The following is a 23,249-nucleotide window of genomic DNA, read 5'->3' on the forward strand; positions in this document are numbered from 1 at the left end:
GCACAGCATTTGTAATATGCAGAGCCATCAGTCACAGTGCATAGTTTGAATAAGAAATGTAGGTGGTTCCAAATCTTCAGCAGTTTCTAGCTAAATCTTGGCAAATGAGCTGCTGGCAAAACATAGCCTGGCAGAGGGAACAGAAGGAGGAAAAGCCAGCCAAGGGGAAAAAAAAAGTGTAATTCTGTACATGGCACAATTCCGCAATTCTGTTTGTTTTCTCCTCCAGCCGAAAAAAAGAGCAACTGGGGAAGACAGAGCAAATAACTGTTTAGATCAGTTTCTGCACTAGAGAGAGGTTTTAACTTCAGATATTTCATTCTGCTGCAATTTTTGAACCCCATTTAACCTTATCTTACAAGGTCTATCTATGATTAACAATAAAAAGCATACTCTGGAACTGTTCTGTAATAGAAGTACCTTCCAGGATAACCTGAGATCTACCATTTTACTATCACCAGTTTACAAGTCTCTTTGCTAACTGTACACAATGCATGAAGAAAATTGTAGAACTATTCCTCATGTTAATGATGTATTTCACCAATGCTTTTTGCTCACCTAATCATACTCTTTCAAAGTCTATTTTTCTTGACAGGACTTCTAGCTTATCACATTCTATCCACGTGGAACATTTACTAAAACCACACCATTTACAAACAGACCTTTTGCAACACCAAGTCTGTATCTCACCTCTGGCCCAAGCATTGCTGCAGGATCTGTAATTGTTGACATTACTTCGTTGATTAACTCAATAGGAATATCTCCTACAACCCTTGGTCTTTTAGAATCCTCCAGAGAATAGGGTTCATTATTTTTTCTCTTTTCCCCTATAAAACAAAACTCGGACAAATTAGAAATAACCAAACTGTCACAGACTAGCACTATGAAGCCTAGCACTTGTTATATCCTTTAGCTTATATTACAAGTTTAGGGTTGGGGTTTTTTTTGGGGTTGTTTTTTGGTTTTTTTATCCACATAGACAAGGAGAAAGCAAAATAAAGGAAAACTGAAAAATATTTATCACTTCTCAATTTTGGCTTTGCACTGGGGTATTAGCATAAAGCAGGGTGAATATATCTCTCCTTCCACTACACCTCTGTTAATTCACTAGTTGCTTTTTCTTTTTGCTTCAAAATCCTCTGCATGGAACCTCTGTGCAGCTGTCTTGGAAGGTCTGTGCTCAATACACAAATTGCAGTGCATATTTCTGGATAACAAGAAATCCCCATTTTAGGATTCACTGGAACTAAGTAACCATCATTTATTTCTTTCACCTTTTCTGTAAACCAAGTAGCACGTACAGTCTGATGTGTCATACATATTTGAAAATCCATATAAAGTTTTCAAATCAAAATGTACCAAGTTAATAATTAACTGCCCTTCTAACTGCAGAGCCACATGTATTGTATAGCAAAAGCAACTAGTTAAATTCATGGAAGAAAAGTCCACCAAGGACTAGCAGAGGTACAGTAACAGAGGGCCAGCTGCTAGCTCAGGATTATCCCACTCATCACCCTACTCATTCCCACTTCTGAGGGAAAAGTTGAGAAATGACCTCAAGGAAAACTGCAGTTTAGGAGCCGCCTTGAGTTTCTCTGCAGTGAACACAGACTAAAAATTCACTTTGGTTTTGCTTTTTCTCCTTCCTTGAGGACTCACTTTACATAAGCTTGGGATCATCTCTCTGACCTACAACTTCTCTTGACAGGCTCATTAATCCCGAGGTGTTTGAAAATGGATTTATTAGGAGAATTTATGCATTCACCAACCTTTTTTCTTACAGCATTTTTTTTTTTTGACCTGACCTCATTCAGGTTTTAAACTTAACCTGTGTGGTTGTCTGTGTTTTTCTTTACTGCGCAAATGTATGCACTTTTAGTACCTTGAAAGATTGAAAAACCCAAATGTGATGGCCCCTTCTACTCTGCCATTATTTAAATCAAGCTTTTTCTCATGGCTTATAATAGATGTACTCCAAGAAAAGTATTTTTCAAAAAGCTCTGACACCATCAGACCTTTCCCCATTTTAATTTCTTTGCAAATACAGTTGCCATTTCTGTCAGTTAAACATTACCATAGTGGAGAAAAAGGTATGTGTGCGCACATCTTTCAGCAAAAACACCTCAAGTTTGCTAATGTGGAGTGAAGGCAAAGGTGACCATACATTGCAACTGACAATATCAATAGAAACCAAAAGGCAAGGCTCCTTCTCCATTACCTAAGTTTGGGTCAAGGGCAGAAGAAACTTTACACGCTGGACTCATATTCCCACTGTTGGATTGCTCCAGAGATGATGGACTTGCACTGTATGCAACAGATCTTGCAACAGGAGGTGGACTGATAACTGCAGTGACATAAAAAACAAACACAAAAAAATCAGGTCATGGAACCCATTCTGGCGCCGATGGAAAGACTGTCACAAAGATGGACACCCACCACCCAAAAAGTAACAGTGAATACTGTGCAACAGAGCAACGCCACCAGTTCACAAATAGAGACATTAAAGGTTTAGCTCAGTGTATTTTTCTAAACTAAATTCTACCCAAGCAAGGACTGCTGGATAACAGGGATTGCAAACATCAGGCTTTATTATTTCACAGTGCTGAGCAGAAGCTAAGAAAACAAACTCCCTTCACATACCTGCCAAGCATGCTGGCATTTTGCTTCATGAAAAGGTTTTTTGTAGGGCTCTATTGAAAAGCAAAATCTCATCATTCAGCTTCAGCTGTCCACTTTAACAGTGCTCTAAGACTGGTTGGACAAATCAAACTCAATAAAGGGAGAAGCTGTTTCACCAATTAAGAGAATGAAACTATTATTTTAAAAGGTCACAGACTAACATCTCTCTCTAATATTTTAAACAAAAAAGCCCCATATTAGTCCTAAAGAATGCAGTTTTCATTTGTGTTATCCCTCACTAAATGCAAATTACCTGTCTGGATTCCCAGCTGGCCAGTTCGGGAACTAGACACCATGAAATCCTGATCCCAAATGGGAGAATTCTGGCTGTACACTTCTTCTTCCAGCATAGACAGAAACCTAGGCACAAAACCAGGCAAAATATCAACTTAATGGGGTCATTACAAACAGGTTATTTTTCAAAATAAGCACTTGCAATGTTTTTAAATTAAAAACATTTACTAAGTCAGTAAGAAAATGCTGTTGGTCAATGCTATTAAAAAGAAAACCACACACACACAAAAATCACAAGCCAAAGTTGACATAAAGTATCATAATTCAGTAGAGTGCTTTCACTTATGAAACCTTACATGTGATTACAAGCAATATTTATCTAATTGCAAGTGTGAAAGTAGTTACAAACTACTTTTACAGAACAAAACTCCACTAATAAGAAAACTATGAGTTGACTAACGTTATACAATGATGGCAAAATATGTCTGTTTTGATAAACCAGTGTTTTGCAGATGCACTTGCTTTCTGCCTTTTATAAAATCCCAGTGTTACTAACAGTGCCTCTTAGGAAGACATTTTCATTCCTTTAAGTGTCCTACTGTAACATTTAATTGCGTGTTTGTGATTGCCTAACAGTATTTTTAACCTTACTTTGGTGCAGTTACAGTAACAGCACGATTTTAAACCTCTCTTAGCATTATTGTATTCCACAGATCAGACTCTCCAGCACGCTCGCCTTCTCAGGGCTAATACACCAATTTCCTCTCAGCAGCAAGACAGCTGCTTATCCTATGTGGCACAAAAGGGGTTTTCAAACCAGAAGTTGACATGGCACATTTCTACTCTCTGGAGTCATCTATATGTATAGAAACTGTTCAGCTGAAACCAACAGGACTGTTGAGTAAAACTTTGTTGAGAAGGATAGGGATTTTCAGGATCAAGTCAGATTCTTGTACTGTATATACAGGACAGCCATACCTAAGCAATGTGCAATGTTTACTGCTGTCTATACAGCTGATAATAGCTAAAAGGTTTGTAACAGTGACCTGACCATCTGTGACAGAGCAGAAGGACAAATTCGACTTTAGCTAAAGCTCCACTTCCAGGCAGCACAGAGGCTCTGCCTTCATCCCTGTTAGTGACTACTTCCTAGGTGTGCACAGACACAACCCCTGGGTGCTCCCTTTGCCCAAAAGGAGAGCCCAGGGCAGAGGGGAGCCCTGTGCCAATGCCAGGCTCCCTGCTCTAAGACACAGGTCTTCTCCAGGGTTTACTCAGCACAATGCCAGAGAAGAGACAATGCCTCAGAAAAGCACAGCCCATTAAATATTTAAGTCGTTATTCATATTTCCCACAGATCATCTGCAAACAGTACTTGTCCTTTTTTCCCCAGCAGAATATCAAAAAGAACTGCAGTGAATAATAACGCTTTTCAAAATATGGCAAAAGGCTTTAAAAGGCAGTGAAAACAAGGGCATACGCACACCTACTTCTTCCACAAGTCTGCTCCTTTCATCAGTGAGGTGTTAAATCCTTCTTTGTATCTGTTTCAGGGCCAGATCATGATCCTGTTCCCAGATAAGCACCAACATTCCTGTATCCATAAGAGCCTACCCCAAAGACAGTGTACATTTTTTCAAAGTGGTAAAATAAACTATTAATAATAGTAGGAGCAACAAATCCTGGCTCTGCTCAGCTTAGGAAAGTTCATGTTGTTTTTCATTCCCCTGAGCTCTAACCCATCTTCTGGCCCAACACAGTAGCTTGCATAGATAGCATCAGTGCCACCAGGTCTTCTGCAGGTTCAGTTCATTTGTTGTTAGGAGGGACAGGCTTTGAAGTATTACTTGGAGAACCAAGCCACCCTCGTAAAATAAGGATATTTTTAAAGTGATACATTACTTTAACAGGAATTCATTACAATGAATGATCCTGTCACCATCACTGCCCCTCTTTACCACCAGTAGAATGTTTGAAATTAAGGACTGTCAAAGTCGAGCATGTTTCAATACTCCAGCATGTAACTATTGCTGTTTTACTGTGAGAGATCGCCATCAACATTCCAGTACTGGAAAAGATAGTCAGTAGGAAATTTAGGAGTTTAGGATTCATTGATGCAGTTTTATACTGACTCCTCCCTAATAAACCCATCTCTTCTGGGGGTGGGGTGACTACTTTGTTCACTATTACAATGTTGAATTAAACTGAAATTCTTATAAACTCTGTACAACACCTGCCCTTTAATGCTCCATCACCAAAGCAGATGAGAACACGTTTTTAGAGGTCTGGAGCTACATTGTTTCCAAGGACTACAGAAAAAGAAAGTAATTGACCTACAATATCTGCTAATAGGCAAAAAGCACAATCCCCCAGCAATATGAATAATTCCTTTCATAAAGTAAACCCTAGGACAAAGCAAAGCAAGCACCTGTGTACATAAAATACACTAGTCTAAATTATGGCAGTAAAGAAAGCTGCAGTATCTAGCTGCTACTGAATAAAAAGATAAATTATTTTAAACTGCAGGTAATTTCTCCCTTTCCACAACAAAGTTGCTGGTTAACTTTGAATGCAGGCACACTGTGACCCCTTACTTTGGAAAATGAGTGAGGATTAGTGTTCGTTTTTCTTGAGGAAGCTTGTCTTTTTCTTGCCTGGCCTGCTCCAGCAGTTGTCGTCTCATTACAGTAAAAACAGAGCGAAGCAATGTCCTACCAAAAACCTGGGTGGTTTCATACCGAGGTAGACTGTCACAAAACTGAGGGACATTGCAATAACAAAGCCACCTGTAAAGAGGAAAAAAGCCAGATAATTACTACCATCTAACATATGACTTAATGCAATAAAACCACTACCCACATCATTTATAATACAGCTGAAAGCTATATGACCATATAAATCAGTTCCACTACAAGGCTGGACAGAGTTAAGCAGCATTTATATTGCCTGTTTTTTTAAAGACATGGCAACCAAGTACTTATAAGTTTCCGTATATTCTTTTTCTCTGCAGTCTAGTTTCCACAAAGTGCTCTTGTTCCAGACAATAATCATAGATTACAGACAATTCATACTGATGTCAGGGATTCTCTCCACAGCTCGTTCATTCAGCCTCACACATCTCCTGCCACTGACTCCAAAGACCCTAAGCATAGCCTGTTTTACCCTCTAAACGTCTATCTTTCCCCACATAGAGGCAAAGTGGGTGACACTTTTAACTAGCTCCATCCCAATCCAAGTGGACTCCCACCCGTTGGCTTCTTCCCATTATACTCTGACTTGTTACTCTTTCATTACCAGTATCTCCATCCATAATAAGCTTTTCATTAAGGAAAATTACAGCATGTCATGTTTCTTTTCTAGGAAAAGGGATTATGGTACCAAATAGATAATTCAGGAGGTACACTGCCTAAGTAGGTCACAAAATCTGTTAATTGAATAAACAAGATTTTGGTATCTGTGTGTAAGTGAACAGTCATTGGTATCTGGAGCTTTAGCAGAATCAGACCACAGCCATTATGAAAGCTCCAACAATGGAAAGAAAATATTAGGAATTGGATGCAAACATATTGTGCTGGATCCTGCACACGTTTCCTCATCCAGACCTAAAGTACAGCCTGTCTCGAAATGTTCTCCCAAACTCTAGTGCCTTAATCTTTGCAGACAGGAGTTGCAAAAGAGTTGCGAGATAGAGTTGTTCACAGACTTCTACTCCCTGTTCTTGGCTGATAAAGCACAGCTCTCAAAACACAAGAATGCACGTGAAACTCTGATACAGTTTCATTCAAATCCTCAGGTTCTCAAATGAAATTGGTGACTGAAAAAATTCAGGCGTGCCCATGGTTCACAGCAGCACCCAGAGCAATGCCTCAGACCACCCAGAGGTGAGAAGCTCACAATGACAGGTGAGATCTGATGGGAAGAGCACTTTGGGTCAGGGGAGACCTATGGGACTATGGGTTTGAGAAAACACAAGTGGCAAAGTAATTAACAACAAAAAGCCACCAACCAGAACCAATTAGCTAGTGATTCCTAACCTAAGTTAACTCCTACCACCCCTGGCTGACACCTGTTATCACAAACAAATGGAGGTCAAACACCCACCAGACATGGTTGTAGGAGCACCATGGATTATAACTGCTCTTTATGGCAGTTATTCCAGGTGACAGAACATCTGAGTCGGACACAGGCACAGCGCAGTCCGCTCTGTCACTAGCCAGAGTCTCAACTCATACCAGGTTTGCTGTTCTCCTTCATGGAGAGCAGGTGTGTCAGAGGAAAGGCCACCAGGAAAGCAGCCAGAAGGTGGTGCTCATCCTTGGCCAGCAGAGGTGACTGGGCCGTTCCTGAGAACAGGGTGCTGACAGAGGTTACCTGCTGTCTGCACCGGCAGGACCCTTTACTGCTCTCACTGCGCTCAGTGAAAAAGGCACTGCACTACTCTTGTGAGAAAAAGAAAATAGAGACATGTCTTTTTATCCTAGCTCTTCTTCCTCCAGCGACTGAGTTATCCCTTTGAATTCTAACAACACATTAAAAGGTCGTAACAAGAACTATAATTTTAAGGAACCTAGTAATATCTGTTCCCCATTTAGCGTTCAAGCACTCACAAAATTAGTTTGATTTTTCAACTCCTCTGTGATTTGGTTTCAAACAGTGATGCTTTACAATGCTTAATGTTATCTTCTCTCTTTTTCTAAGTTGAATAATAAACAGGGATCTTACACGAGGCTCATATCTTAAATAGACTGGGAGCGATTCACAGAGAACTTGCAAAAGCATCGTTAGATACAAGTGTTCCAGCCTCTACTCCCTGTTCTTGGCTGATAAAGCACATCTCTCAAGACACAAGGATGCATGTGAAACTCATATAGTCTCACTAAAACCCTTAGGTCTTCATGTTAAATCCATGGCTGCAAGAATTCACAAGGTCCATCTGTGGCATAAAGATACTGGTGTACCCCTGAAGTTTGTACGTGCCCTATTCGTAAGGAAGACTCCTAACAAGCAAAAGCAGCATTACCTGGTATAATTCACTTTATACGCTGCAATATCATCATTGGGTGATCTTAGTCTTCGCTGAGAAGGGGTCTCCAGGTGCCAGTAGTTAATGCGGTTCAGGAACATTTTAGCCAGTTCCACTATTGTTTGCCTTTCCTTCGAGGGTAAGTGGCTAAATTTGTACTGCACAAAATTATTCACACCCTTAAAAAGTAAGAAAATTCTGTTTAATAATTTAGCCATAATTTTTATAGGAGCATCCTCAAACAATCCTCACTTTATGTTTATTATGAACTTGCACTGCATGGGAAAGAAAAGAAATATTGGAAACCATGAACTCCTTGCTCAGCTACTCATGTAACTGCCACAGGCTGGTACCTGTGTACACAGCAGAAGGTACATCCAGGTATTTTTAACCTACTGTCAGCAGCTGATGTAAAGGGAAAGAAGAAAAAATTCCTTTTTTCCTTCCTTTTTTAAAGTCAGCAAACAGAGAAAGTTCTGGTAGGCTTTCATCTATACATAAACCAACTACCACCCTCAAAACTCTCCAGCTACTTTTCGGTAATAGATTAGGGCTTATGGACTTCTACTTAAGTTTATGTCGACAAATCACATTATTTCTCCAAGAAATCTTAAAACTTCACAATCATGTCTCATTGCATGTTGGATACTGTCCAGTTTGAAGAAAAATCTACTGAAAATTATTAAATGGGTGACTAAAAGTACTGCAACACATTTTATAAATCCATTATAACACTGGTACTTAGCAAATAATTTTGTTTGATTGAGTTGTTGAGCTGCTAAAAACTGAATTGAAAATACTGGTCTTTTTTAAAGGGAAAATGATTTTAAACCATAAGAAGAATTACCCTTTAATCTTTATGCTTTATTTTCTTAAGCAACTTAAACATTATGAAGAATTTGACCAAAAATTGCATTGTGCAAAACCTTTTTTAAAAGTGTATTTTAAGGATTAGGAGCCTATGGGGATTACATACACACTAAAGGAGAACTTAAAGTGAAGACTTCTCAGAAACTCAGCAATGAAGTGGTTTGATCTTCCTATTGATAAGAAGTGAGAGTTGTAAAGAAATAATTACTACACCGTAACAGTCTTCACATTTAAAGTGTCCTGTTTAACAATAGAACATCCACTCATCCACGGATGGGAAAACATTGAGCTCCTGTTTCAGCGAGGTATGAGAGCCTCTGCATAATCTCACTGGAGTTAATGGGCCCACTTGTCTGCCAGAAGTGCATTCTTAGGAGCTTGCTTAACCAAAAACTGAATTTGTTGTATGTTCTTTATCTACTGAGAGTTACAAAAGCCTCAATTATTCTTTGGTTTCAGCTTTCTTTTTTTCTTGTGTACCCTTTGAAAGGGAAGGCTATGATCTCACTGAATTGGACTGTAACATTTTTCTTGATATACAGAAGGCAAGTGTCATTTTAATATTGGATTTCAAAACTTCAACAGCATCTTTCATCACTTGAAACAAAGAAAGATTAGAACTGCCCACATAAAAGTAGCATTTCAAGTTAACTCTCTAAACCCACAAAAAAGTCAGTTTCATTAAAGCATAAGATGAATGATGAGAGAAGTCTAATAATGTAACTATTGTACGAACACTAAAAGAAGCAACAGCAATCTCCTATAATCCCATTTTGTCCTAAGCAGAACACAGAAACATCTGCAAAGTGCCTAAAATGCCCTGTTTTCAAAACTAGTGCCTGCATTTACAAAAAGAAAAACAAACCACAAAAAATCCCAAAACAAATCCTTCAAGCCCCCAACAAAATAAAATTTAAAAATAAATATATAAATAAAGAACAACAAAAAAAACTACCACACACTGACCAAACGACATTTTGACTCTTTACCTGTTCAATGCTAGGTTTCTCAAATGGGGGACTTTCCAAAGATCCTTCTACTACAGGTTTTCCCATCTGTAAAATGCACTTCCTCAAAAGCTGTTAAAAATACACAAATTTTTTAAAGTTAGTATATTTGCATATATAGAGTCAGTGGAAGTCATGAGGGCACAACACACTGTGAGCAGTGTTGAAACTCTCCTGGATATCTACCTGTCTGCTTGTGTAATCATCTGAATTTGTAATTACTAAACTTCACTGTGAAATCACCTCTGAAATGTGTACAAGAGGCTTCTCCGAGGAAACGCAGGCAGCTACATTACCATTCATGTCAACTGACTTTTCCTGGTACGTCAGTGAAGAAGACTGCAGTTTATAGATGGGACTCAGGGTCAGTTCCTGAATCATCTGGATGACTTTTGGAGTAAGAATCAGTATATTGTGGCTGGACACCAGAATGTCCAGCCCACAGTTACTCAGGAGAGCATCATCTTAGAGAAAAACTGTCTTGGCAGATACAGACAATCCATGCCCGAGGGGCAGTGAAATTGGCTTATGTGTGAGAAAGTGAAAAATCTGGGAAGATTCTCCACAAGTTCAGCTTACTTTGAACAGGTAGAAATAAACTTGCTTGGTGTCTGCATCTTCTTCTTTGTGGACACAGGTGAACAGATATTCCACATCCAAAACAATCCCCAGGAGCCTATTCATTTCTTCTTCAGACACATTCTCCAGGTGAGAAACATGAGCAGCTAAATAAAATAAAAACCCAAATTTGTAAGAGCCTACTTAGAGAACCCATAGCATAGCTATAGCCCAGGAGATCTCCAACTAAGCCTGAACTGTCAAGGCACAGATCCTGTAATAAACTACTCAAACAGAACACATCTTATTAGATGTTAACTGAAACCTGTGTCACATCAGAGCAGTTTGTAAAGGTTGACCAGGGCTGATAACTTCCACAGCAGAGAAATGACAGCTGGTTGGAATCACATCATCTGCTCACACTTAAAACAGACTACCAAAGCCCTGTCTGTATTAATATGTTGCACTATATAACTAAGTACATACATTTTTGTCCTAAAGCTATGTCTTTGAGACAAGGTTTCTTGACTTAAGAAAATAAAACCATAATTTCCATAAATTATGTAATTCAGATGTAAGCAGCACCTTATTTTGTGAAGAGTGAAAAAATGGCTTTTAGTTTTAAATTGGGCATAAACTGTTTAAACTGGGGAAGTCTCTTGCTTTTATATCATGTAAGATCAAACTGTGCTTTGTGCACACTATACTAACAGAGACTTTGCAAACTGTACAGGCTCATTTGTTCAGAAGTTTACACACATCGCAATTTCCAAGTCACAAACTCCCTTTTATCATCACCAAAGGTAAATACAATTCCACATCTGTAATTTTCAAAAGCTTGAGGTTTCTCCCTGTAAAGCAGGACATTCATTTCAAGCTGGTTTGAACAAACGGCCTGGGGAAGAAGGAAGGCACTGTAAAACAAAAACAACTCCCAGAAAGAAGATATTTGCATTACAAAAAGCAATGATCTTCCCTGACTCCAGGCCAATGTAGACGGTATGCATATCCTTTCCTCTGAAATGACAAGAAAATATCCTTTCAAAGAAAGAGAAAAATACTTTAAAGTTTGGGCATATTAGCTTTTTATATTTTATTAAATTTTATCTCTATTTACTTCTTAAGATCAACACAGTTTTTGAAGAGAAATCTGACTCCTTAGTTGGGGAGTTAGTGAGGAAAAATAACACTAAACTTGAAAACGATCACATTTATTGGCCACCCAGCAAAGATGGTTTGTTTTGAGAAGTTCAGTATGATACCAAAACATTTAAATTCAATATCTTTGTTCAGCTTCAAGTAAAAAGTATACTGTAGCTCAGCACTTCAAAAATATGCCAGCAACTGTTTCCACTTAAATGAAAATTTATAATATAGTGTCTTAGGCACATGGCCATCATGAGGTTCCTTTGAGGATAAATATCCAGTATTCTCGGTAGAATAAAATTATTTAATGTCTGTCCTTAAGACAGGTATGAAGGGTTAATATTCCCAGCTGTGTGTCCGGATTGTTTGCAAGTAATAAATACCCTCCTAGAGGAGCTTTGCATTAGAAACTGATAATGCGCTAGAGAAATGTTGCATTCAACTAATAAATGAATAAAACATCGGCATAAGAAGCCATTTCTATGCAGTTTCCATAACAATACTGAACTACTTGACTACTTAGTGGCAGTGTTTAAACATCTTATTAAACTAGTGAATTATTATTCATACTGTGAATCTGAAAGTTAAGTGTATTACCAGCATGTATTTACCAAAGAGACACCAATGTTTATACACCAGCCCAACAAACTATCTTTCTTCAGATGTTCACAGCCCATTCCCAAACTCTGCGGCCATTAGCAAGCGTTTTATTAAAATTAAAGCTTTAGTACACTGGCATCAAATACTGCGTCACTCTTGACTAGAGTTACACAGTCCCAATCACATGCACTGCCCAGCTGGTACACCCTTCTTCAGTTGCTGTCATGCCTGAAAAAAAGAATTTAAATATCACATGTATAAGTTGCTACAGCACGCAAGGAAAAAGCAAGCAGAAAGAACAAGGCTCAGCGATAGGAGGACCTGCAACTTCAGCAAGCAAGCACTGGAGTGTACAAATTAGGAATAGTGGAAAAATGGATTGACAAGGAATGTGTCCACAGTCTATCTCAAAACAAGTAAATGTACACTGTAGTGTACACTGAACAAGCAAAAAAATACTCAAATATGCTATGAGAAGGTGCGTAGCAGGAACTGAGGACAGTGCTGGGGGGAAAAAAAAGAGAGACTGAATGTGTATGCAGTGTATTAATTAACTAGTTTTAAAAGTGATTCAAGACTGACAATGTTTACCAATTAAAAAATGCGCCCTGCAACACAGGAGAAACAATCAAATAGGAAAGAGAAGAGCTCACACAACACCTGGTCTTGTGGCTGGTGGACAGTGAATTCTCCCAGCATCTAATGCAGTCAGTGTTAGAAAATATGCCACCCAAATAAAAGAAATATTCATTAAAACAACCACATTGGGCCAAACTGTGGGGCTGGGCACCAAAAGGACGAATACAAGTTGTAGGTAAGTAGACAATAAAACACACAATCAAATAGATTTATGCACCAAAAGCTGCACTGACTTGGCTCTAAGATCAAACCACACCCCCAAAAAGAGATATCTCAAGCAAGACCAGTATGTAGGACTATCTCTGGATGAAAATAATAAATTCTAGAAAAGAAAAGAAAAAAAAAATCCTATCTTTTACATCAGGTACAGCTTTAACCCGCACAGGAATTTCTACACTGCTACTTCAATGGCTTTCTGAGGAGAAGAAAAAGCAGGACAGATAATGTGAAGCCCACACACCTTGTGGTAAATCTGGTCTTCCAGGTATTCAGCAGAAACACGCTAATTTAGAGGAGATGAATAGGAAAATTATCTTGGAAAACACAGCTGAAAGACATATTCTTTCCAGTAGTATGAGGAAGCACACAGCAAATCATTTCAGTTATTTTAAATGAAACATCTTCCTCATTAGCTGCAATCAGAAGAAGCCTTTTCTAAAAAGAGCAGTAAATAAAAATACAGTTTCTTTATAAAATACTTTTACTGGTTTTACAGTACTCGTTTGCCCTGATTCCTAGCTAAATTACTTAATATTTTTTAATAGGCCAAAACCAGGCCCAGCCTTTAGAAGAGATGAGTTTTTTCAACAAAATACAAAGCATCCACAAATTCTGCTGAAGAACAGAGAACTGACAGGCACATCTTGCAAGTTTAAAAAAAAAAAAAAAAAGAAAAAGCTCTTTCTTCAAAGGCCAGGATTGAAAGGGATGGGTAACACAAGCCACCCTAATTGCATAAACAGAAGCAGCACAGAGAAGCTGTGTGATGAAAAGTTGAAACTAACTTGGCTGAAGTGACTGAATTTTCCGTGATATTATGTATTTGTTAATCTTCTCCTGCAAGCAAACCCAGAGATTTGGAATATCAGGAAAAAATTCTCCTGAAAAGCCTAGAAATAAATCACATGTAATGAAAGCATAAAAAAGAAGAGAGCAGAAATAGCAATAAATCCCATGCAAAAAAAAAAAAAAGTATTCCATTCAAAGTACAACATTTTTTTAAAAAGTAAAATAATAAATGATCCATTGTGAATGTTTTAGATTTCCTTTTTTTTATTTCATTGTCCTAAGTTTTGGGCAGCAAAAAAAATTAAATAGCAACTGCTTCTTTTCAGTTAGTTCTGAATTTTATTTTAGCTGAATTTTTATTCAATATTTGCGAAGAAGGAAGTGGATCTATGCGGGAGCAAGTCTAGAGGAGGGCAGTGAAGGTGATCTGAGGGCTGGAGCATCTCTCCTATGAAGTCAGGCTGAGAGTGTGGCATTGTTCAGACTGAAGAAGGTTCCAGGAGACCTTAGAGCAGCCTTCCAGGACCCAAAAGTGGCCCACAAGAAAGCCAAAGGGGGACTTTTTCAAGGACACTTAGTGACAGGACAAGGGGTGGCGGCTTTAACCTGAGAGCAGGTTTAGATTAGATATCAGAAAAAGGATTTTTTACAATGAGGGTGGTAGAATACGGGAACAAGTTGCCCCGAGAGGTGATGGATTCCCCATCCCTGGAAACATTCAAGTTGGATGGGGCTCAGAGCAACCCAGTCTAACAGAAAGTATCCCTGCTGACTGCAGGAGGGCTGGACTAGATGACCTTTAAAAGGTCCCTTCCAACTCAAACTATTCTCTGATTCTGATATATACAGAAACAGCCATCAGCTTCTATTTTGGATAAGTTCTTAAAATTATAACACAACTCATCACTGTTTTTCAGGCTATGTGGGTAACAAATTGTTACTTATTCTAAGTCTGAAAAACAAAACCAGAAACTACAACAGTATTTAACAGAGGATTTTGAGCACTTGCGTCCAAGGTATGCAAGCTGTCTGCAGAATAATTAAGACCATTCCAAGACATGCAACCCTAGTTTTACTTTCTGTGACACAGAAAAGACACAGTTCTTTTTGCTGGTAGGAGTACCTGCTTTAGTGATGTTCAAGAATATTTTATACTTTGTTCTAAAGCAAGGAAACATAATGCAGCCTACAGGAGAGAGCTACTCACCTTGTAGCAACAGATAAAGCTAGGCAGCTGACAGATAAAACTATGTGAGGTTAAGACATATGTAACACAAAGTATTAAAATTGTTATGGATAGCTTAATGGTGCTTCTGCATTTTAACAACTTTGAACGTCAGTGTTGTTAGAAGTTGTACCTTAGCTGCACTTCTTTAAAACAAATTTTACGATATTTCCATATTAAACACATTTTTAAAATATTAAACATACTTTAACCGAAGTTATTCACATTTACACCTAATCGTGACTCCCATTCCTAGGCCTTGGCACGGCATCCTGACTGGGAATTTTGGGGCCCGGCCCGCGGGAGGACGGGAGGAAGGCTCACCCAGCGCGTGGCTGCAGCTGCGGCAGGGCTCGGCCAGGCTCACGGCTGCCTGCTGCAGCTCAGCCCGCGGCGGCGTGGGAGGCGGGTTCGGGTTCATTGCATTTACAGGATTCCTCGGCCTGAAACCAAAGCAAAAGGGATATCGATCAACACCATAAAACACAGGAACTTGCTGAAACGGCTTTATTTCAAAAGCAATAGAAAGAATTACAGGTTGCTTCCTCTTTTTTATTTTTTTTTGGGGGGGAAGCTGAGAGGAGGGGAGTTGGGGTGTTTTGCTGTTGTTCAGCTTGGGTTTGCATTTTTATCTACCTCATTACTAACCCTTATTTTCTGGAAATTATCAGAAATAGAGTAGTATCCCAAACAGAGAGATTAACACAGTATGGTAAGCAGAATACATAACAAACCCTGTCTAGTTCCTTTAGAGAAAACCCTCACGCTAGTGAAAAAAGTATTCAAACATTTACTGGTATATCAACACTTATAGTTCCTGCCACCAAGACAGATTTAATGATTTAAACATAAATAGGTTATCTAACAGGCAACACATTTGTCACTGCTTCATCAGCTACACTGGCACCAAGGAATCACACAACTGAAACCAAGCCCACGACAGCCCAGGCAGGGTTAACTAATGCTGAAATAACCAAACAAATAAATGGACTGTTGGAAAAGGCTGTTTAAGGCAAGGAAGGCTTGGGCACAAAAGCAACAGATGCCAAAGACAGTGACACTTCCACTGCAACCTGCTGCTTTCCCTGGAAAATTTACTTACCCTCACTGAGTGTGAAACAACCACCAACAGACTGCAGTTTTTAAAAGGGAAGACCATGAAGGGAGAGTTTGTGACTTTGGAAACCATGTCTCAAACCATTCAGAAGTTCAAAGTATCAATTCCAGTTATCCAAAGAGCAGCTTTACAGGAGGAGATTTTCTTCTGCATATCCAAAAGATCTTGGTTATTCTAACATCGCTCATCACTCCCATTTGAAGATCTAATTGAAAGGAAAGCCTGCTTTTCTACTCTTCAGAGATATCTGTGCACTGGGTTGTAAGAAGATACTCATGAATTTGCACTGCCGAGACCTCAGTGAGGAAAGTATGCCAATTCCTGCATAATATTTATGGCTGAAACAATCTTAGTAGGAAAAATTGTGATGATAATATATGCAGCACTAATGTATCATTTTTCAAAACTGATTCTGCATACATTTAGTGTGATCTATTTCAGGAACCTATTTCATTTTCCTTTTAAGTTTCCAAATCCCATCCTACCTAAGGAAGAAGAGCCCAGGAGAAGCAGAAAAGATCACAGCTTGACAGCTCCTAACACTGACAGCTTTGTAAATGGCTGGCAAATTGTTCTTTTAAACTCATTTCAATATTCAGCAACCTGAGAACCAAGAAAACTGCTGCCTGAAGTTTCCTGAGCACCACATGATGTTTTTACCATCCCTACGGCTTAAGCATTTATCCAGCTGGGCTCCTGGCCCTGGGTGCCACGGCCTCTGCCTGGCCCGGGGCGATCTGGCAGGTACCAAGGGCTGTGAGCAGCATTTTCTGTAGCCAGAGGCAGCAGGACGACTCAGAAATCCACCTGCAAGTGCCCAGCAAAACCATTTCCACATATTTCCCTTGAAGAGGGGACAACCTGTTTTGCTCTCCAAACTCACTGAGTGGGTGCAGACTGCCTGCCAACCCATGCATTTATAAAGTGAAATCAGTGAGGCTTCAGGATGAAATGAGGGGAAGATTAAAACAAATTTTTTTCTAAGTCTCATAAAATGCAATCTGAAAAGATTTATGGTGAAGCTTAGGTTCTTTTTCTATCGTGTTTTCTGTGAGTAATATGATTGGCAGAGAACTGAAGGCAGCCTGGTGTAATTTTATGGCAGAAAGCATAAGGCACACAGGCATTGAGCCAGCCGCGTTTGTCATCCAGCCCTACAGGCCCTCAAAGTTTATTGGACCAGAGAGATCAGTGATTGAGTGATACCTGTGAACCACAGATTGCCCTGGTGCAAGGACTCTGGACATCTGGGAGATGACATGAAACCCCTTATTTTCAATTAGCATCCCAACGCAAAACCTATGCCAAATAAACTATACACATTTGTTTTGTGGGAGAGACAATGTTGCCATGAAAGTTTTTGCATTTAATATGAGGATAGAGAAACTGTCAACAACAACAACAACAAAAGTCTGAAAATTAGATTATTGACAAAAAAAATGCAAGAGACAATTGTGAAGGACTTGTCGAACAAAAAAAGGATTGAGTATTATTTTAGTGAAGTAAGATTTGACTCTTCCCATGCAGCTGTCTGGACAGATGCTCAACACTCTAAATTACTGACATATCACCATGCTTATTATTAATTGCCTTAAATCAGGCCACAATGAAACACATCCAGAACTCCCTCCTAAAAACAGGCACGAGCTTTTTGAGATGTTTTTCTCCGAGTGGAAGCAGTATGTCACAGAAGCTCACCAAACAATGTTTACTATCAAGCCAAAAAACTGTAAACAGTGAGTAACTATGCAAACTTTAGCGTCACACCATAATTAACAGCAAAGATGCAAACAGATGTACAAATCGTGGTAACAGCTCAGTTAAACTGACAAAAATAAATATCAACCCACCCACAGAAGAATAAAACCAGCATGTTTAACAGGAATTTTTTTTCTGCTGTTGTTGGTATTTCCTCACCAGATCTTTTTGCAACAGCTGTTAATTGGCATTATTCTAATTATTCTAGAGACCTTACTCAAACAACCACTAGGGTGGGGTTTTTTTGGTTAATCTCTATAAAACACCAGAATCAGCATAAACGTTCTGTTAACCAAGGGGAAACAGAACCTAAAAAGGTCCTTTTTAAAACTTAGCTTTCATTGTAGATGTTGACAGAGCAAGTATTTTGCAGTGAATATGCAATGTGCATTCCTCAGTGGCTTAAATTGCTGAGTTGTTTTAAATCTTCCACAGCATTTTGCTCATTCAATCCTTTCTTTGACTATCTTCAGCTTTTTCCTTTCTTCCTTTTTTTTTTAATGCCACTCATCTGCTTTTCATTAGAAAATAAAGTATGACTTCACCTCTGCAAAAACTTAATTTAAGATCAAAACAGTTTTGAGGGAAGGAAGGAAAAGTATTTGAACTAGCACATCCAGTCCTTGAAGCCTTGTTTTCTGGGACATCTGCAGAGCTTTGAGAAGTCCACTGTAGAATGATGGGGACTTCTGCCCTAACGAGGCCTGCAAAATAATGACTGTCCTCTTTGCAGGCCCAGGGATCAAGAACACCACACCTTCATTGGTGGTTTTTAACAAAATTAGATGAGTGCAATAAAATAAAACACAACAATTACATGCTGTTGCCTGGCCCCCTCACTACAAACAAACAAAAAATCCCAGTGCAGAAATTATGTAAGAAATTATTTTGCACTACACAATTTCAATTTTCTTTTTAACTCCTTCCATGTTTGGTGGAGTGTAACAATGGGAGAAATCAAACTGTCCAGTAGCTCTGGGAAGTGAGAACTATAACTCTAGGCAAATTAGGTTACCGTTTCCTTTAGAATACTGAATATACTGATAGGTAAAATATGGACAGTGAAAAAATACAGCACATTTTAACACAAATTGTCAGTATTTATATTTAGAAAGGAAGCACCTGAATGCTACAACACTGCATGTATCTCAGCCCCCTTTAGGTGGGTTTCAGCTGTCCAAATAATAATGAATAAATGAAGAATGTTACAATAACCTATGGATTACAACATCCCCTCCCCCTTTCAGATAGTGAATAAGCCTAAGAATGTGCAAACTTCAAGCTAACTTAATTATAAGGTAAAAGACCCCAACAGCTCTAAAATTGAGTTTCAAATAGTTGTTGTGCTGGATTTTTATTTCCAACTTAAAATCATACAGGTTACCCTATTTGGTAACTGAGATGCATAGCAGGCTCAACAGATTATACACAGAACATCACAGATCTTCTCTATTTCCAGCAAGTATAGTTACTCTAGAAAACATATTCTTCCTCCCAACACAAAAGCTGTGTAAAATACCCTATAAGTTTTTTCCTGCCAGCAGCAAGCTCAAAATGATTACTTTATCAAAGAGAATCACACAGATGACAATAAATACATTGATGAATTTAAACCATATATGTTTCCTACTCAGATGTCCACCACCCAACAACCAGACAGCTGGACACTACTTGGAGAGCCACTCATACATATCAGGGAATTAGCTGACCCATTTAACTTTAATAATACAAAATAAGCAGTTCAATGGGCAGCTCAAAGGGTATGTTCTTCCTTTATTGATTGATCCAATTATTTTATTCCCTGTATTTTACAGTTTCACTTATGGAAGAGAAGTAGGCTACCATATAAAGCTTTTATTAATAATAAGCACCCAGTTCCTACCTTGTAAAGTTAAGAGTAGATTTCCTATTTAAAGGAAGATGCTTTAATTGGGCCTGTATTATAAAACAGATTCACCCCACTATGAAAGTGATAAGAAAGATTTAGATATCTCCTTTGTCTCGTACATGCTTCTGCAGAAAACAATCTTAATACCTTTCAAGTTGAGCTTCAAGGAGCTGTACTCCCACTATACAGAGCCCAGCAGTAACATGGCCAAATTGGCCTCATCTTAACCTGTCTTATAAAAATCAGGAAAGAAAATATTTTATTATGGAAAAGGTGGTACAGGTTTACCTTATGAACTCAGTTTTTTTATGTGTGGGAAAACTAGAGGTCACTCTAGAATGAGAAGTGGGAAGAAGTGCTTCAAGAAAGGGTCAGCAGCTGGTCTGGAACCTAGGGCTGGGATTTTACTTCCACATCTGCACACTGCTCACCTGCTGCAGGGCCTTGGCCAAGTCATCTCATCACAACCCTTCTCATTCTGTCTACTTTGCTTATCTAAAGCAAAAAGCCCTTCTTCAAGGAGGTATTATTGCTTGTGCAAGTGCTTTAGGCTACTGGGTTCTAATTATATTTATAAACACCCAGGCATTGCTATAAGATACATACAATGAAAAATAAACAAGTTTGCAGAAAACTTAGTGTACTAAAACAGTACATATTTCACCTTGTTTACAAGAAAAGCTCCCAGTGAGACTGGAGAGAGAGTTGTATTTTCACATACTGTAAACCAATAGGGAAAAAAAATGCAGAGGAGACTTCCTCCTACATCTTCATTAAATATATTTATGTGTGTAAGTCACACAGTGCTGCTTTTATACAAAGCGCTGCAAGCTCGCATGCCTAATGCTCAATTTCACAGTGGACAAAACCAAAACGATGTATGCAGCCATTCATACACGCACAGATACAGCAAGTGCCAAATACAAAACCCCTCACAGCACACAGCACTACTGTGTACCTCCAAAAGTAATGGAAACTGTACCAACTCCTATTATATATCTTGTTCAGAATGCCACCCTCCTCCTTCAGACTTGGGCTTTTAAGAAGGTTTTTTGCTCAGAAGAGCCTGTTCTGTGCCTTCCACACAGACTTTTCTCACAGAGGAACAAGTCAAGTGGAGCAGCTCAACAGCTACAACTCTCCAGTTCTTTCATCAGGAAGAAAGACCAAACCCCACATTTTTCTAGCCTCAGCAGCAGCCCCCTAAACTTCAAGCTCATTCTGCTCAGGATACGTGCACACCAAACATGTATTTACCGGCAGTCTTTGTCCACGTTTCCCATGACAAAAAGGGATGGGTTGAAAAGAAGGACCAGGAGGTCCCTCTTGAGGACCAAGCACCCTGCCCCAGAACAGTGCCTTTTACTCTCTTCTGCTCGGCATTTCTGCTGTCACCAGTGAGACGTCACCCTCTGCACGGTCACTGACCTCTCCACCTTCTTGTTTTGTGACTCTTCATCCCTAGCAGACAGATGCTCTCTGGCTGTTACTCCAAACCCCTCTGAGGTCAAGCTCCTAATAAATTCTGCATGCTGAATTTTGCAATGAAACTTATGTGGGAGAAGGTGATTGACATTAAGGATGCCATTACATATTTTAGCACTCCAACTTGTACAGCTCTATGAAGATTTACATAAGATCCATGTACAGTCACTACTTGAATGAAAACAGATGTCCCCTTTGAAGATGGTGCAAGTGTTTGCCTTCTCTCACTCTTTTGCATTCACACACACAAATGCAAAACCAATGGAAGAGAAGTTACAGCCCGAAGAAAGAAAAAGTTCAAAGTTACACACTGCACTGCTACAGTTGGCAAACCAGCTTCTTCAGGCTACAGTTTCTGACAAGCCACTAATGTTACAAGCCAAGTGTCCTTCTGAAGCAACTGCCAGGTGTTCAGGAAGAAAAATAAAGCATTTTTCCACCCCACACCATCCTTCCCACCTTATCCCACTGGAGAAGCTGCTTGGTTAGCTTACAAGGAGCTTCCAGTCTGCCTACTTGCTTCTGTTATGAGATCTGAAAGCAAGCTGTCTGCCACTGAACTACTGAAGAGAAGTCAAACAGCAAAGGTAGGGTTTGCATTTTAATCTGAACACAGAGCAGCATTTAGTGCTTGGAGCTGTGCCTACATCCTGGCAGGAGGAAGACCCCCTGGCCATGGGTCCTGCTCCACTCATCCCTGCAGTACCAATGGGACACGCATCCAAGCCTTGTCACAGATGAGGGCCAGCAAGGACACCCCGGCAGGGCACTGACTGTTCCTGCTCTGTACCCCATCACCAGAGTCCTGCAAGAGGAAAAGAGGAGCTGACAGCAGGCCATGGCATGCCCTCCTCCCCTCCCAAATGGCACCTGCAAGAGAGAGGCCGGTGAGTCCCCAAAAAAGCAAAGGGTTTCAGAGGAGACAAAGCTTCTTGATAGCACGGCAACCTCTACGGGGCAGAGCACCACAGGAGAAGGCTTTCACCCTCAAAAACATCACCTGGAGGTGCATCAGAGGGAAAAAAAAAGCACCAACCAGGGAAGAGAAAAGCAATTCAAACACACACATACTTCCCTAACAGCCCATGAAAAATTTACCCACTTCACAACCAGTTTGGTTTATAGCAAGTCTTGCTAACATTAAAATACGGAGATGTAAAGGGGACTCATCACTGGGAAAGCGTCAAACCAATATCATTGCCCACAGTGAGTGTTGCAAAGTTCAAGTACACCAGCTGCTCTTTAACCTTATTGACACTGGTGTAATCTTGCACTGTCCCATGCATGCACCAAGGCTGAAGCGTAGGTGCCTGCACATTTGGAAACAGCTAAGACATTGCAATGTGTGTGGCTTCCGAAATTTGCCCTCCCACGATAGCATTGCACCATGCCTTCAGCAGCTTTCAGCATACAGCTAAATCTCCTCGCACCACCAGACAGGACTATAGAGCCATAAAACGATGCTTTGTCTTGTTTGTTAGCTTGGCCTTTCACTTAACGTCTGCCGAAGTAGGAGAACAGAGAAAACAAGATGCACTTTTCTCACAAACAGCTACTCTCAATGCTGAAAGCATTAGAGGATCTGACATCAGCGCTGCCAATCTAAACATGTCAGCCCCGCTGTGCATCCACAAATTGCCCTGACAGCAGCAGCGCAGCCAGCGGCCCGTGCTCTGAGCGACAATGCCCGCGGTCAGAGCTCCGAAGGCGGGAGCGACAGCTCTGACCGAGCTCCCTCCCTCCGCAATAAACAGGGGAGTCCCGCTTCCCCACCAAGGAGAAAATCGCAGGTGGACAGAAAGTGCTTGTGATGGGAAACCAGGAGCAGCACTCCTGAATGCGAGCGCCGGGCAGACACGGAGCAGAGAGCTCCGCTGGGGCGGGGTACAGGTGGATGGGGGAGCCCGCCGTCGGCTCGGGCACCAAACACCGGACACCGGCCCGGCGCTACGTGACCGCCGGGGACACAACTTTCCCAAGCGCGGAGGCCGCGCCCCTTCGCTCCTCTGCCA

At 40.0% G+C, this 23,249-nt stretch overlaps 1 protein-coding gene across 5 annotated transcripts in view; it reads right to left on the minus strand.

Moving 5' to 3' along the window:
- The window catches only part of KAT2B (lysine acetyltransferase 2B), a 46,896-nt gene that overhangs the window by 15,958 nt on the left and 7,689 nt on the right, over nucleotides 1-23,249 (minus strand). For 4 of the 5 annotated variants that reach the window (XM_017732130.1, XM_017732129.1, XM_008631997.2 and 1 more), the window contains exons 2-9: nucleotides 15,314-15,432; nucleotides 10,393-10,538; nucleotides 9,796-9,885; nucleotides 7,934-8,115; nucleotides 5,508-5,699; nucleotides 2,933-3,039; nucleotides 2,219-2,344; nucleotides 691-827 (exon numbers count right to left, since the gene is read on the minus strand). In XM_017732130.1, coding sequence (XP_017587619.1) covers nucleotides 691-827; nucleotides 2,219-2,344; nucleotides 2,933-3,039; nucleotides 5,508-5,699; nucleotides 7,934-8,115; nucleotides 9,796-9,885; nucleotides 10,393-10,538; nucleotides 15,314-15,432 — 1,099 coding nt within the window. Of the gene's footprint in view, nucleotides 1-690; nucleotides 828-2,218; nucleotides 2,345-2,932; nucleotides 3,040-5,507; nucleotides 5,700-7,933; nucleotides 8,116-9,795; nucleotides 9,886-10,392; nucleotides 10,539-15,195; nucleotides 15,268-15,313; nucleotides 15,433-23,249 lie in introns of those variants that run through there. The other variant, XM_017732132.1, reaches the window with a different exon arrangement.

This window comes from Corvus brachyrhynchos, unplaced genomic scaffold, assembly GCF_000691975.1.
Source record: "Corvus brachyrhynchos isolate BGI_N302 unplaced genomic scaffold, ASM69197v1 scaffold53, whole genome shotgun sequence".
NCBI classification, from domain to species: domain Eukaryota; kingdom Metazoa; phylum Chordata; class Aves; order Passeriformes; family Corvidae; genus Corvus; species Corvus brachyrhynchos.